The sequence below is a fragment of the Bos indicus x Bos taurus genome, chromosome 8, assembly GCF_003369695.1.
Source record: "Bos indicus x Bos taurus breed Angus x Brahman F1 hybrid chromosome 8, Bos_hybrid_MaternalHap_v2.0, whole genome shotgun sequence".
Lineage (NCBI taxonomy): Eukaryota > Metazoa > Chordata > Mammalia > Artiodactyla > Bovidae > Bos > Bos indicus x Bos taurus.
In genome coordinates, this window is record NC_040083.1 from 17,049,725 (window position 1) to 17,066,014 (window position 16,290).

At 39.5% G+C, this 16,290-nt stretch overlaps 1 protein-coding gene across 3 annotated transcripts in view; it reads right to left on the reverse strand.

Moving 5' to 3' along the window:
* IFT74 (intraflagellar transport 74) overlaps positions 1 to 16,290 on the reverse strand; it is a 122,733-nt gene that overhangs the window by 61,813 nt on the left and 44,630 nt on the right. For all 3 annotated transcript variants that reach the window (XM_027549091.1, XM_027549089.1, XM_027549090.1), the window contains 2 exons: positions 15,193 to 15,233; positions 8,300 to 8,379 (listed from right to left, as the gene is read on the reverse strand). In XM_027549091.1, the coding sequence (XP_027404892.1) occupies positions 8,300 to 8,379; positions 15,193 to 15,233 (121 nt within the window). The remainder of the gene's footprint in view (positions 1 to 8,299; positions 8,380 to 15,192; positions 15,234 to 16,290) is intronic.

The following is a 16,290-nucleotide window of genomic DNA, read 5'->3' on the forward strand; positions in this document are numbered from 1 at the left end:
AGATTCAGGCCTTGGAGAACACTGAATTGTCAGAGAGCTCTGTATTATCTTGACTGACAAAAACTAATAACTAGCACTGGTGAGGAAACACTTTTACACACTGACTCTATGGACATGAGTCTGAGTGAACTCCGGGAGTTGGTGATGGATAGGGAGGCCTGGCGTGCTGCGATTCACGGGGTCACAAAGAGTCGGACATGACTGAGCGACTGAACTGAACTGAACTGTAGTTGTATAAAATGGTACAACCTTTTCTGGAAAGAAATTTTAAAAAATAATAAAAATTGTATACATAAATAACATTCTATTCAAAATTTCACTTCTAGAAATTTAGCCTACAGAAATAAACAAATTAACAAACATGTATGTATCAAGGGGAAATTTTCAAGGTTATTTACTGCAGCATTATTCTTGGTAGTGAAAAATTAGAAACAACCTAATGTCAATCAGTGTAGAGGCTTCCTTGGAGGCTCAGTGGTAAAGAATCCTCCGGCCAGTGCAGGAGACCTGGGTTAAATCCCTGAGTTGGGAAGATCGCCTGAAGAAGGAAATGACAACCCATTCTAGTACTTTTGCTTGGAAAATCCCAGGGACAGAGGAGCCTGGTGGGCCATAGACCACGGGGTTGCAAACAGCTGAACATGACTTAGCAACTAAACAACAACAAATGTCAATGTGGATATAGCTAATGTTACTTAAAAACCATATCAACATGACCACAGCTAATAGTTTTTGTAAGTACAAAGTTAAAAACCTCAAGCTCAGAAGAACTTTATAGTGTATCACTTAATTAAATATACACATATATAAAATATATATATATATATATACAATTATATATATGTGTGCTATGTATAGAAAAAAAGTCTAAAAGGCTATGCTGTAAACAATGATTACCTCTGAAGTACAAGTATGAGGAGAAAAGCAATGAAGGATGAGTATGAGGAGAAAGGAGATGCCTTTTTACTTTATACACTTTGGTACTGCTTGAATTTTCCCTATGATAGTATATACCAGATTTGTATTTAAAAAGTATACAGTTAAAAAATAAGTTATTTGGAGTCTTTAAAATAACTTGAACTAGTTTAAGGAAAAATTTTAAAAAGCAGGAAGGGGTAGGTATCCTTATAGATGCTGGTTGATAATTGCACAGTTAATGAAAACACATGAGAATGGTCATTTGAGGCAAAACATACACACCCACAAACCAGTAAAATGAAAAACATTCAAGATGATTAAACTCTTCAGAAATTCTGGATAAATTTATAACTTGTAATTTTTCTATAAAGGTTGAGTGTGCACCTCGCCCCACCCCACCCCCAAACTCCTCTAAAATGACAGTAAAAAGAATTTTTAAAGGTCAAACTCCTGGCAATGAGGAATATAGGAAAGGAAACAATAATAATAAAGATCCCCTGGAGGAGGGCATGGCAACCCCTTCCAAGGGGTTGGAAAATCCCTGGACAGAGGAGCCTGGTGGGCTACAGTCCATAGGGTCTCAAACAGTCTGGCAATGTAACTTTTAGCAAATTATAACTTTAAGGACTTAAAAAATGCCTAAATATGATGAATTTAATGAAGCTGTTGGATTACAGTACCACCATTAATACCTAGCAGAGAACGTAACTATACCTAAACCAATATCAAAAGATGCCTTTAAATTTAGAATAAATTATGCAAAACTTTTAAAAGTTTATTTGAAAATCAAAAGGTTGGAGGAGTACTAACAAGGTCAGACATGAACAAACACATTTATGGTTTAAACCCTATCTTAACCAGAACCCCTACAAGGCAAAAGGTAGCCAAGCTGGATTATACACAGATGCCATACATGGAAGAAACCAGGTAACATCTAAGAAATTAATAAAATGGGTCAGAAGGAATGAAGCCAGGGGTAGAGATAAGTATGGACCAGAGAGTCAACCTGATAATCCTCCACATTTTAAGAAGCAGATTATCCACAATCTTAAGTCAAGGGACTCCTGAGAATGCACACATAGAATCCACCTCTTTATTGGAAAAATAAAGAATCCACCTCTTTATTGAAAATCATATACTGCGAAGGTAGGAATCCTCTAGAAGGTAATAAAACTGTTGCTAATTCATCAAGCTCTCTCTGCATATAAGAGTATATTTGTATATCTTAAAAACTAGAGGGCCAGACTTCCCTGGTGGTCCAGTGGTTAAAAATCTACCTGCCAAAGCAGGGGACATAGGTTCGATCCCTGATCTGGGAAGATGCCATACGCTGCAGAGCAACTGAGCCTGTGCATCACAACTACATAAACTCTCGTACCCAGAGCCACATCCCACAAAAAGAAAAGCCACCGCAATGAGAAGACCCATGCCACAATGAGAGAGTGGCCCAGAGCTCACACCCCACAAAAAGAAAAGCCACTGCAATGAGAAGGCCCATGCCACAACGAGAGAGTGGCCCAGAGCTCACACCCCACAAAAAGAAAAGCCACCGCAATGAGAAGGCCCATGCCACAATGAGAGAGTGGCCCAGAGCTCACACCCCACAAAAAGAAAAGCCACTGCAATGAGAAGGCCCATGCCACAACGAGAGAGTGGCCCAGAGCCACACCCCACAAAAAGAAAAGCCACTGCAATGAGAAGGCCCATGCCACAACAAGAGAGTGGCCCCCACTTGCTGCAATTACATAGAGCCCACACACAGTAACGAAGACCCAGCGCAGAAGGAAAAAAAGATTAACTTCTTAAAAGAGAACTGCAGGGCCCAAAGAAGTGACTAGAGGCCAATTATCACCTTTAATTGACTCTACAGATCTTTCCCTTCTAAAATACAGGACTGGAAATTCCCTCATGGTCCAGTGGTTAGGACTCTGTGCTCTCACTGTGGCAGGCTGGGGTTCAATCCTTGGTTGGGCAAGTAAAATCCTACAAGCTGCAAGGTGTGGCCAAAAATTAATAATCATTTTAAAATATTTAAATAAAATAAGGCCTGTTTGATTCATTCCATAAAGATTTATTGAACGCTTATTTTCCCAGGCACTGTGTTGATGAAAGAGGAAACAAGACACAGTCCCTGTCCTGGAGGACACACAGCCTAAGAGAAAGACAAACATCTAAGTAGAAAGTGGTAGTCTTGTGGTCAATGCGTTTATGCCAGCCATCTGCTCTGATAACAGAGGGGGTCATTCACTTAGCCCAGCCCAGAAATAGGTCAGGGAGGAAAGTCAGGGTTAATTATGTTGGACATGAAAGGATACGTGAGCTAGATCTTAAAAGATGAGGAGTTAGGGAGATAAATAACAGGGAAAAGAACATTCAAGATAAGGGAATAAATAATAGGAACAAAGGATTGAACGTGAAACAATCCTTTGATATATGGTAAAGGGGGTGAGGTGTGAGGTACCACTGGTATAATAGATTACTGTTATTATTAGAATGTAAGCATAGAGATGACGAGGGATAGAAAAAGAGATTGACGATGAACAGGTCAGATTATGGAAGAACTAGAATGCCATACAAAGATTCTTAAATTTTATCTTGTAGGTCATTGAGAACCACTGTTAAGTAGGAGAATGACAGAAAATCGCATTTCACATAAGTCAGTCGGCATACTGTGGTGGATGAATCTGAGAGGGAGCAAGAATGGAGGTGGGGAGACCAGTTAGTAGACTAGTGCAGTAGTTCAGGCAAGAAATAATGAGATCCTTAACTAAGAAAAATCCCTATGCTGTTCACAATATTCAGGATGATCATAGGGTAGTAGAAGAACAGAAAACTAATCCATTGAGAGATATATATGAACACATAATACTTATATATCACATATATTCTTATATTTACATATATAAATATGGGCTTCCCAGGTGGCACAGTGGTAAAGAGTCCACCTGCCAATTTAGGAGACATCAGAAACACAGGTTTCATCCCTGGGTCAGGAAGATCTCCTATAGTAGGAAATGGCAACCAACTCCAGGATTCTTGCCTGGAAAATTCCATGGAAAAAGAAGCCTGGCTGACTATAGTCCGCGAGGTTGCAAAGAGTTGGACATGACTGAGCAAATGAGCACACACCCAGACATGTGTGTGTATGTGTGTACAAAATTAAAAAGCATATGTATATATACTTTTTTGCTACTTTTTTTTCGTAACTATTATAGATTGCATCTTTCTACATTAATCAAAAAGGACAGGGAATTCCCTGGTGGTCCAGTGGTTAGGGCTCTGTGCTTCCACCGCAAGGGGGACAGGTTCGATCCCTGGTTGGTGAACTGGATAGTGCAAGCCATAGCACGGGAAGAAAGGACAAAGAAATTTTGAAAAAGAATGTTCAAAAACGAAAAGGAGAAAGGAAGCTACAATTTAAAGCATTCTATTTATTTTAGAACTGGGATTCCCTGGTGGTTCAGATGGTATAAGAGTCTGCCTGCAATGCAGGAGACCTGGTTCAATCTGTGGGTTGGAAAGATCCCCTGAAGAAGAACAGAGGAACTTTTAGAACTAGCAATTAATAAATTTAAATTTAGAATGTGGAATATTATTTAAAATGTATCCTATAAAGTATCTGAAATCAAGAACATTTTCAGATTTCTCAGAAATCTGCAATACTAGATCTATATAAATTAAAAGCAATAAAATAATTTAATAAAGAAAATAACATGACCTTAATGAACCTACCTTACCATGTGTACCATTTAATATTCATAAATCTTAGTGAGGTAGGACCATTATATTTATTTTGCAAATGAGAAAATGAAAGCTTAGATAAGTTTACTTTCCTAATAATCAGGGCTTAAAGTTTGTCTGTTTTTAGAGATCCCATTGACATGAGAAAATGAAAGTGAAGTCACTCAGTCGTGTCTGACTCTTTGCGACCCTGTGGACTGTAACCTACCAGGCTCCTCCATCCATGGGATTCTCCAGGCAAGAATACTGGAGTGGGTTGCCATTGCCTTCTCCAGGGGATCTTCCCAATCCAGGGATAGGACCCGGGTCTCCCACACTGCAGGCACACGCTTTCACCTTTGAGCCACCAGGGAAGCCATGTAGCCACATGTAAGTAGGACTGTAAGCATTTCAAAAGAATATTTTCATTTCACAAATATAGCACGTCATATCAGAAAGCCAAGATCAGGTTTGGGCAATAAAACTAAGACTTTGGGGTCAAAGAGAACTTGGTTTATATCTAGACTCTACCTGTGATTAGTTGTGAAAATATGAGTAACTTCTCTGAGCTTCAACAAGTATAAAAGAGGTTAACGAGGCTTCAAAGGGTTTCTGTAAAGATCACAAACTAACCAGTCCAGATAAGTAATCAATAGTAGCTAACACTATTACTCATAAGTCAAGAAGAAGTACAAATAAAACTAACAGACTGCATTAAAATTGAAATAAAAAATTTAGCAAAAGTACACCCTTTTCCCCTGCTACGTTTCTTCAGCCATTATTGTTGTAAAGTCGCTAAGTCCTGTCCGACTCTGAGACTCCATGAACTGCAGCATGGCAGGAGGAGGAGTTTGCTCAGATTCATGTCCATTGAGTCAGTGATGCTATCTAACCGTCTCATGTTTTGCTCCTCCAAAGGATGAAGGAGCATCCTTGCATCCCCTCTTTCTCCTCTTACTTTCTCAGCATCAAGATTTTTTCTGCTCTTTGCAAAAGAAGAATTTTCCACAATTTGTTGTGATCCACAGTGTCAAAGGCTTTAGCATAGTCAATAAAGCAGAAGTAGATGCTTTTCTGGAATTCCCTCCCTTTTTCTATGATCCAAACAATGTTGGCCATTTGATCTCTGGTTCCTCTGCTTTTTCTAAACCCAGCTTGTACATCTGGAGGCTCAGTTCATGTACTACTGAAGTCTACCTTGAACGTTTGAGCAGAACCTTGCTAGCACGTGAAATGAGCACAAAATGTGAAAGTCAAAGTGAAGTCACTCAATCGTGTCTGACTTTTTGCGACTCCATGGACTATACATATACAGCCCATGGAATTCTCCGGACCAGAAATCTGGAGTGGGCAGCCTTTCCCTTCTCCAGGGGATCTTTTCAACCCCAGGGATCAAACCCAGGTCTCCCACAATGCAGGCGGATTCTTTACTGGCTGAGACACAAGGGAAGCCCAAGAATACTGGAGTGGGTAGCCTATCCCTTCTCCAGTGGATCTTCCCGACCCCAGGAATCCAACTGGGGTCTCCTGCACTGCAAGAGGATTCTTTACCAACTGAGTTATCAGGGAAGCCCTAACTGTATGCTTAATTGTATAGTTTAACATTCTTTGGCACTGCCCTTCTTTGGGACTGGAATGAAAACTGACCTTTTCCAGTCCTGTGGCCACTTCTGAGTTTTCCAAATTTGCTGACATATTTAGTGCAGCACTTTAACAGTAACGGGCTTCCCTTATGGCTCAGCTGGTAAAGAATCCGCCTGCAGTGCGGGAGACCTGGGTTCGATCCCTGGGTTGGGAAGATCCCCTGGAGAAGGGAAAGGCTACCCACTCCAGTATTCTGGCCTGAAGAAGTCCATGGACTGTGTAGTCCATGGGGTTGCAAAGAGTCAGACATGACTGAGCGACTTTCACTTTCACTTTAACAGTAACATCTTTTAGGATTTTAAATAGCTCAACTGGAATTCCATCACTTCCAGTAACTTTAATAGTAATGCTTTTGAAGGCCCACTTGACTTCACACTCCAGGATGTCTGGTTCTAGGTGAGTGACCACATCATCATGTTTATCCAGGTCATTAAGACCTTTTTTGTATAGTTGTTCTGTGTATTTTTGCCACTTCTTCTTAATCTGTTCTGCTATACTAGGTATATTATTTACAATACCATACCTAACTTTAAGAATATATAGTCAAGTGTTGATAATCCAATTAACATACTAACTGGTTTGCAGTTAATATGTGATTAAAGTGCCATAGTAACCCACATTCCCCCTTTATTAGAGAGAAGCTGGTTAGAAATCTGTAACGCCCAAAGTCTCCCCCAAACACACACACACTGCAGCTCCCACATCCACACCACAGCGTTTCCACCCCCAGAGCTCTGGTTCTTCCTTGGCTCTTCAAATGCCACTGCTAGGGGAAGGTGACAGGGAACTCGATAATCAATATTTGCTACCTCATTACTGGGCCCTCTGGGGAATAACTTCCTGACCTTTTGTGACATTTATGACTTGATCCTCACTCCTCTGCAACTCTACCACATTGCCCATGAAAAGAAGTATAACTTAGAAATCTGTGAGCAACTTTAACCCATTTTACTTGATTAAAAAAGAACTTCTTGGCAAAACAAAATAAATTCTTATTTTTTTTTTCTTTTTTTTATGTTTTTCTTTTTTTTTAAATTTTATTTTATTTTTAAACTTTACAATATTGTATTAGTTTTGCCAAATATCGAAATGAATCCGCCACAGGTATACCTGTGTTCCCCATCCTGAACCCTCCTCCCTCCTCCCTCCCCATACCCTCCCTCTGGGTCGTCCCAGTGCACCAGCCCCAAGCATCCAGTATCGTGCATCAAACCTGGACTGGCGACTCGTTTCATACATGATATTATACATGTTTCAATGCCATTCTCCCAAATCTCCCCACCCTCTCCCTCTCCCACAGAGTCCATAAGACTGATCTATACATCAGTGTCTCTTTTGCTGTCTCGTACACAGGGTTATTGTTACCATCTTTCTAAATTCCATATATATGCGTTAGTATACTGTACTGGTGTTTTTCTTTCTGGCTTACTTCACTCTGTATAATAGGTTCCAGTTTCATCCATCACTAGAACTGATTCAAATGTATTCTTTTTAATGGCTGAGTAATACTCCATTGTGTATATGTACCACTGCTTTCTTATCCATTCATCTGCTGATGGGCATCTAGGTTGCTTCCATATCCTGGCTATTATAAACAGTGCTGCAATGAACACTGGGGTACACATGTCTCTTTCCCTTCTGGTTTCCTCAGTGTGTATGCCCAGCAGTGGGATTGCTGGATCATAAGACAGTTCTATTTCCAGTTTTTTAAGGCATCTCCACACTGTTCTCCATAGTGGCTGTACTAGTTTGCATTCCCACCAACAGTGTTAGAGAGTTCCCTTTTCTATACAACCATTTTAAGTTACATACAGCTTTTAGTTGGCTTTAATTCAATACTAACTATATTTAGTATTGTAGTAGTTTAGTATTTTAGCAATTAAACTTAGTGATATCACAAAGAATTAAATAATAAACCCCAGGCAAAGAGTCCCTGAGACCCTAGTACTATATAAATATTGCTATGTATCTATTTTTTAGTCTATTATTATATATCATAAAAATATAAAAAAATTACCTTGGTGTTCTTCTAAATCCATGTCAAGTTGTCTAATTTCTTCATTAAATTGATTTATTTTTTCTTTTATATCTGTTAACCTGTTGAAAATATTATTTAATCTATGACAGATGATTTTGCTATTCAATAAAAACATTTAGTGATGATATTACAAAATCTTTAATCTTTTCTAATCTGCAGAAATAATATTGATAAAAATATGCTTTATTCTGAGAATAGAACTATAAATTTTGAGAGAAAAATATTTTTTCGTGATTCATCTTTAAAGTACAAGTGTATTCCGAGAATGTCAGCTTGCCTGACTTCAACAGCAGACACTTCCCCAAAGTTCTTTTGAACTTTACTTGTCATATTAAGAAAATAAAAAAATCTTTAGCTAAACTAAGTTAGAAAGTTTGTCTTAAAAGTTGGAAAATAACAGAAAATTTACCATTGAGACCAGATTATATGGGTTAAAATTTTCACAAAAGCAGTTGTACTTATTACAAAATTATAGTAATCATTAGAAAAAAACCAAGATCATAGCATCTGCTCCCATCACTTTATGACAAATAGAAGGGGAAAAAATGGAAGCAATGTCAGATTTTCTTTCCCTGGGCTCCAAAATCACTGCAGACAGTGACTGCAGCCATAGAATTTAAAGACGCTTACTCCTTGGAAGGAAAGCTGCGACAAACCTAGACAGCACATTAAAAAGCAGAGATGTCACTTCGCTGACAAAGGTTCATATAATCAAAGCTATGATTTTTCCAGTAGTACAAATGTGAGTTGGACCATGGACCATAAAAAAGGTAAAAAGGTTGAGCACCAAAGAACTGATGTTTTTGAATTTGGTGCTAGAGAAGACTCTTGGGGGTCCCTCGGACTGCAAGGAGATTCAACCAGTCAACCCTAAGGGAAATCAATCCTGAATATTCTTTGGGAGAAATTATGCTGAACCTGAAACTCCAATACTCCGGCCACCTGATGTGAAGAGCAGACTCACTGGAAAAGGCCCTGATGCTGAGAAAGATTGAAGGCATAAGGAGAAAAAAGGAAGCAGAGGATGAGATGGTTATATAGTATCCCCGACTCAATGGACATGAATTTGAGCAAATTCCAGGAGATAATGAAGGACAGGGAGCCTGGCATGCTACAGCCCACGGGGTTGTAAAGAGTTGGACATGATTAGTGACTGAATAATAACAACAAATAGTAATCAAGACAGTATGGTACTGGAATAAGAAAAGACACATATAGCCATGGAATAGAATTGTTTTGAGTCTAGAAAAAGGACTGTATCTATATACACTGATTTTTGACAAAGGTACCAAAACAGTTTAACAGAGGAAGAACATTAAACAACATTTGTTGAAAGAATATTTCAACAAATGGTACTGGGACAGCTGGAAATGCACAAGGAAAAGAATACAATTGGACTCCTACCTCATACCATTCACATAAGTTAATGGATCACAGATCTAAACATAAGAACTGCACTATAAAACAGTTAAATAAAAGTAAAACATAAGCATAAGTCTTTGTGAACTTGAATTAGGCACTGGTTTCTTGACACCAAAAGCACAAGCAACAGAAGAAAACAAACCAGATATCATCAAAATTTAAAATTTCTGTGTTTCAACGAACACCATAAAGTAAAAAGAATATCCACATAATGGAAGAAAAATTTTGCAAGTCATTTACCTAATGAGAGAATCTATTTAGCATATATAAAGAACTCTTACAATTCAGTAATAAGACAATAAATGGACTTCTTTGACAGTCCAGTGGTTAAGACTCTGCACTTTCAATGGAAGGGACTCCAGTTCAATCCTTGGTCAGGGAACTAAGATCCTGCGTGGCACAGTCAAAAATAAATTAATAATTCAATTTAAAATTGGGAGGACTTCCCTGGTGGCCCAGTGGTTAAGAATTTACCTGCCAGTGCTGGGGACATGGGTTCAATCCCCAGTCTGGGAACTAAGATCCCACACGCCATGGGGCAACTAAGTCCATGAGCCACAACTACCGAGCTTCCACACCCTAGAGACTGTGCTCCACAGCAAGAGAAGTCACTGTAAGGAGAAGCCCACGCGCTGCACCTAGAGACTGGCTCCCTCTCCACAACTAGAGAAAGCCAGCATATAGCAACAAAGAGCCCATGCACTGTAAGGAAGACCCAACACAGCCAAAACACGAATAAAATTTATAAAACTGAATGGAAAAAAATGGGCAAAGAATGTGAACAGTATTTTTCCAAAGAATATATACATATGACGAATAAGTGCATGAAAAAAGGTTCAACATCATTCATTAGTCATCAGGAAAATGCAAATCAATGAGATACCACTTCACACACACTATAATGGTTATAATAAAAAAAAAGGTAATTAACAAGTGTTGATAAAGTCATGGAGAAACTGGAATACTTAGTCACTGCTGGTGAAAATGTAAAATGGTTTAGCAGCATTGGAAAATAGTCTGGAACCTCCTCAAAAAAGTTAAATATAGAGTTATTGTGTGAATCAGCACTCCCAGGTAAATTCCAGTCTTGGTAAATATACAAGAGAAGCAAAAATATATGTCCACACAAAAATTTGTACATGAATCTTCATACCAGCATAATCCATTATAGCCAAAAAACAGAAACAATCCAAATGTCTATCAATTAATGAATGGATAAATAAATACGGTCTATCCATGCAATGGGATATTATTTGGCAATAAAAAGAAATGAAATACTGATACATGCTACAACATAGATGAACCTTGGAAACATTCAGTTCAGTCCAGTCACTCAGTCATGTCTGATTCTTTGTGACCCCATGGACTACAGCACACCAGGCCTCCCTGTCCACCACCAACTCCCAGAGTTTACCCAAACTCATGTCCATTGAGTCGGTGATGCCATCCAACCCATCTCATCTGCTGTCAATCCCTTCTCTTCCCACCCTCAATCTTTCTCTCTCAGGGTCTTTTCAAATGAGTCAGTTCTTCACATAAGGTGGCCAAAGTACTGGGAGTTTCAGCTTCAGTTTCAGTCCTTCCAATGAATATTCCAGACTGATTTCCTTTAAGATGGACTGGTTGGATCTCCTTGCTGTCCAAGGGACTCTCAAGAGTCTTCTCCAACACCACTGTTCAAAAGCAACAATTCTTTGCTGCTCAGCTTTCTTTATAATCCAACTCTCACATCCATACATGACTACTGGAAAAACCATAGCTTTGACTAGACTGACCTTTGTTAGCAAAGTAATGTCTCTGCTTTTTATATGCTGTCTAGATTGGTCATAGGGCTCTCTTGGTGGCTCAGAAGGTAAAGCATCTGCCTGCAGTGTGGGAGACGTGAGTTCGATCCCTGGGTTGGGAAGATCCCCTGGAGAAGGAAATGGCAACCCACTCCAGGATTCTTGCCTGGAGAATCCATGGACGGAGGAGCCTGGTAGGCTACAGTCCACGGGGTTGCAGAGTCGGACACTACAGAGTGACGTCACTGTCCTTCTTTTTCTTCCTTTCTAGGTTGGTCATAACTGTCTTTTAATTTCATGGCTGCAGTCACCATCTGCAGTGATTTTGGAGCCCAAAAAAATAAAGTCTGTCACTGTTTCTACTGTTTCTCCATCTATTTGCCATGGGACCAGATGCCATGATCTTAGTTTCTGAATGATGAGCTTTAAGCCAACTTTTTCACTCTCCTATTTCACTTTCCTCATGAGGCTCTAAGGGTGGTGTCATCTGCATATCTGAGGTTATTGATATTTCTCCCAGCAATCTTGATTCCAGCTTATGCTTCATCAAGCCCAACATTTCTCATGATGTATTCTGCATATAAGTTAAATAAGCAGGCTGACAATATACAGCCTTGATGTACTCCTTTCCTGATTTGGAACCAGTCTGTTGTTCCATGTCCAGTTCTAACTGTTGCCTCTTGTCCTGAATACAGATTTCTCAGGAGGCAGGTCAGGTGGTCTGGCATTCTCACCTCTTGAAGAATTTTCCACAGTTTATTGTGATCCACACAATCAAAGGCTTTGACATTGTCAGTAAAACTGAAATAGATGTTTTTCTGGAACTCTCTTGCTTTTTCCACAATCCAACAAATGTTGGCCACTTGATCTCTGGTTCCTCTCTGCCTTTTTGAAAACAAGCTTGAACATCTGGAAGTTCATGGTTCACATACTGTTGAAGCCTGGCTTGGAGAATTTTGAGCATTACTTTGCTAGCGTGTGAGATGAGGGCAACTGTGTGGTACTTTGAGCATTCTTTGGCATTGCCTTTCTTTGGGATTGGAAGGAAAACCGACCTTTTCCAGTCCTGTGGCCACTGCTGAGTTTTCCAAATTTGCTGACATATTGAGTGCAGCACTTTCACAGCTTCATCTTTTAGGATTTGAAAACAGCTCAACTGGAATTCCATCACCTCCACTAGCTTTGTTCTTAGTGATGCTTCCTAAGACCCACTTGACTTGGCATTCCAGGATGTCTGGCTCTAGATGAGTGATCACACCATCATGATTATCTGGGTCATGAAGATCTTTCTTGTATAGTTCTTCTGTGTATTCTTGCCACCTCTTCTTAATATCTTCTGCTTATGTTAGGTCCATACCATTTCTGTCCTTTATTGTGCCCATCTTTGCATGAAATGTTCCCTTGGTATCTCTAATTTTCTTGAAGAGATCTCTAGTCTTTCCCATTCTATTGTTTTCCTCTATTTCTTTGCACTGATCACTGAGGAAGGCTTTCTTATCTCTCCTTGCAATTCTTTGGAAGTCTGCATTCAAATGGGTATATCTTTTCTCCTTTGCCTTTCGCTTCTCTTCTTTTCATAGCTATTTGTAAGGCCTCCTCAGACAACCATTTTGCCTTTTTCCATTTCTTTTTCTTGGGGATGGTCTTGATCACTGCCTGCTGTACAACGTCAAGAACCTCCATCCATAGTTCTTCAGGCATTCTGTCTATCAGATCTAATACCTTGAATCTATTTGTCACTGCCACTGTATAATCATAAGGGATTTGATTTAGGTCATACCTGAATGGTCTAGTGGTTTTCCCTACTTTCTTCAATTTAAGTCTGAATTTGGCTTAAAGAGTTCATGCTCTGAGCCACAGTCAACTCCTCTTGTTTTTGCTGACTGCATAGAGCTTCTCTATCTTTGGCTGCAAAGAATATAATCAATCTGATTTTGGTATTGACCATCTGGTGACGTCCATGTGTAGAGTCTTCCCTTCTGTTGGAGGAGGGTATTTGCTATGACCAGTGCATTCTCTTGGCAAAATTCTATTAGCCTTTGCCCTGCTTCACTGTGTACTCCAAGCCGAAATCTGCCTGTTACTCAAGGTATTTCCTGACTGCCTACTTTTGCATTCCAGTCCCCTATAATGAAAAGGACATCTTTTTTGGGTGTGAGTGCTAGAAGGTCTTGTAGGTCTTCATAACCATTCAACTTCAGCTTCTTCAGCAATATTGGTCAGGGCATAGACTTGGATTACTGTGATACTGAATGGTTTGCCTTGGAAATGAACAGAGATTATTCTGTCGTTTTTGAGATTACATCCAAGTACTACATTTCAAACTCTTTTGTTGACTATGATGGCTACTCCATTTCTTCTAAGAAATTCTTGCCCACAGTAGTACATATAATGGTCATCTGAGTCAAATTCACCCATTTCAGTCCATTTTAGTTCGCTGATTCCTAAAATGTCGATGTTCACTCTTGCCATCTCCTATTTGACCACTTCCAATTTGCCTTGATTCATGGACCTAACATTCTAGGTTCTTATGCAATATTGCTCTTTATGGCATCAGACTTTACCTCCATCACTTTACATCCACAACTGGGTGTTGTTTTTGCTTTCTCTCCATCTCTCCATTCTTTCTGGAGTTATTTCTCCACTGATCTCTAGTAGCATACTGGGCACCTACCAACCTGGGGGGGTTCGTCTTTCAGTGTCTTATCTTTTTGCCTTTTCATACGATTCATGAGGTTCTCAAGGTTCACTGAAGGGTTTGCCATTCCCTTCTCCAGTGGACCACATTTTGTCAGAACTCTCCACCATGACCCATCCATTCTAGGTGGCCCTACATGGCATGGCTCATAGTTTCATTAAGTTAGACAAGGGTGTGGTGTTCAGATTGGATAGTTTTCTGTGATTGTGGTTTTCTGCCCTCTGATGGAGAAGGATAAGAAGTTTATGGAAGCTTATGGGAGAGACTGAGGGGGAAACTGGGTCTTATTCTGATGGTGGGGCCATGTTCAGTAAATCGTTAATCCAATTTTCTGTTGAAGGGCGGGGCTGTGTTTCCTCCATGTTATTTGACCTGAGGCCAAACTATGGTGGAGGTAATGAAGATAATGGTGACCTCCTTCAAAAGGTCCCATGCACTTGCACTGGTACACTCAGTGTCCCCAACCATAAGGGAAACATTATGCTAAGTGTAAGAATCCAGCCACATAGGACTATACATTGTATGCTTTCATTTATATGAAATGTCCAGAACAGGCTAACCTATAGAAACATAAAGCAGAGTGGTTGCCTAGGGCTGGGAATTGGGGATGAGAGATGTGATGGGATATGGGTTGTTAGTGGGGTGACTGAAGTGTTTGAAAATTGACTGAGGTGGTGGTTACACAATTCTGTGAATATACTAAAAACCTCTAAGTTGTACACTTTAAATATGTGAATTGTATAGTATGTATTACATCACAATAAGGCTGTTTTAAAAAAGTAATTATACTACATAATGGCTCCTAACTAAACATTCAAAGAATTATTTAAAGCTATAAATAAAACTGAAAGCTGCATTGTCACTATGAACCACTGAAAAAAAGGACTAACAATATGCATCTCTTATACACTTACACAATTTAAAAGATGAGAAATGAATGTAAAATGTCCTAATGTAAATGTACTTACTGTCGCTCCATGCTGGCTATTTCCTGATTATCTTCTTTAACCTATAAATGTACAAAGAGAAAACAGAATTTAAAGAACTGTTCATTGTTAGGCCATCTTAAAGAGATTTTCCTTCTAAAGGCATGTACTAAAATGTCAAATCTAGTCTCTTTCTTTTAACTTATTTCTTAAAATTCAACCTTTTAAGTTAAAAGGAACATCACTGGGGAACTAGTCACAGATTTTTCTTTCCTCCTCAAAGAAAGAGTGGTGACTGATATATCCAACAAAGCACAATGAGATTAACACATTTTCAGGACCGAATCAGTTTAAATAAATATCTAGGATGTTTGAGACTGTCTCCCTACCCCTGCTCCCCCTATTACCTACTCCCAACCTACACACAAAGTAGAGTTGCCAGATTTAGCAATCCCCATTACATTTCAATTTCAGAAAAACAATGAGTAACTTTTGTGGTATGTCAAGGCTGTATATTGTCACCCTGTTTATTTAACTTATACGCAGAGTACATCATGAGAAACGCTGGACTGGAAGAAACACAGGCTGGAATCCAGATTGCCGGGAGAAATATCAATAACCTCACATATGCTGATGACACCACCCTTACGGCAGAAAGTGAAGAGGAACTCAAAAGCCTCTTGATGAAAGTGAAAGAGGAGAGTGAAAAAGTTGGCTTAAAGCTCAACATTCAGAAAACGAAGATCATGGCATCCGGTCCCACCACTTCATGGGAAATAGATGGGGAAACAGTGGAAACAGTGTCAGACTTTATTTTTCTGGGCTCCAAAATCACTACAGATGGTGACTGCAGCCATGAAATTAAAAGACGCTTACTCCTTGGAAGGAAAGTTACAGCCAACCTAGACAGCATATTCAAAAGCAGAGACATTACTTTGCCAACAAAGGTTCGTCTAGTCAAGGCTATGGTTTTTCCTGTGGTCATGTACGGATGTGAGAGTCAGACTGTGAAGAAGGCTGAGCGCTGAAGAATTGATGCTTTTGAACTGTGGTGTTGGAGAAGACTCTGGAGAGTCCCTTGGACTGCAAGGAGATCCAACCAGTCCATTCTGAAGGAGATCAGCCCTGGGATTTCTTTGG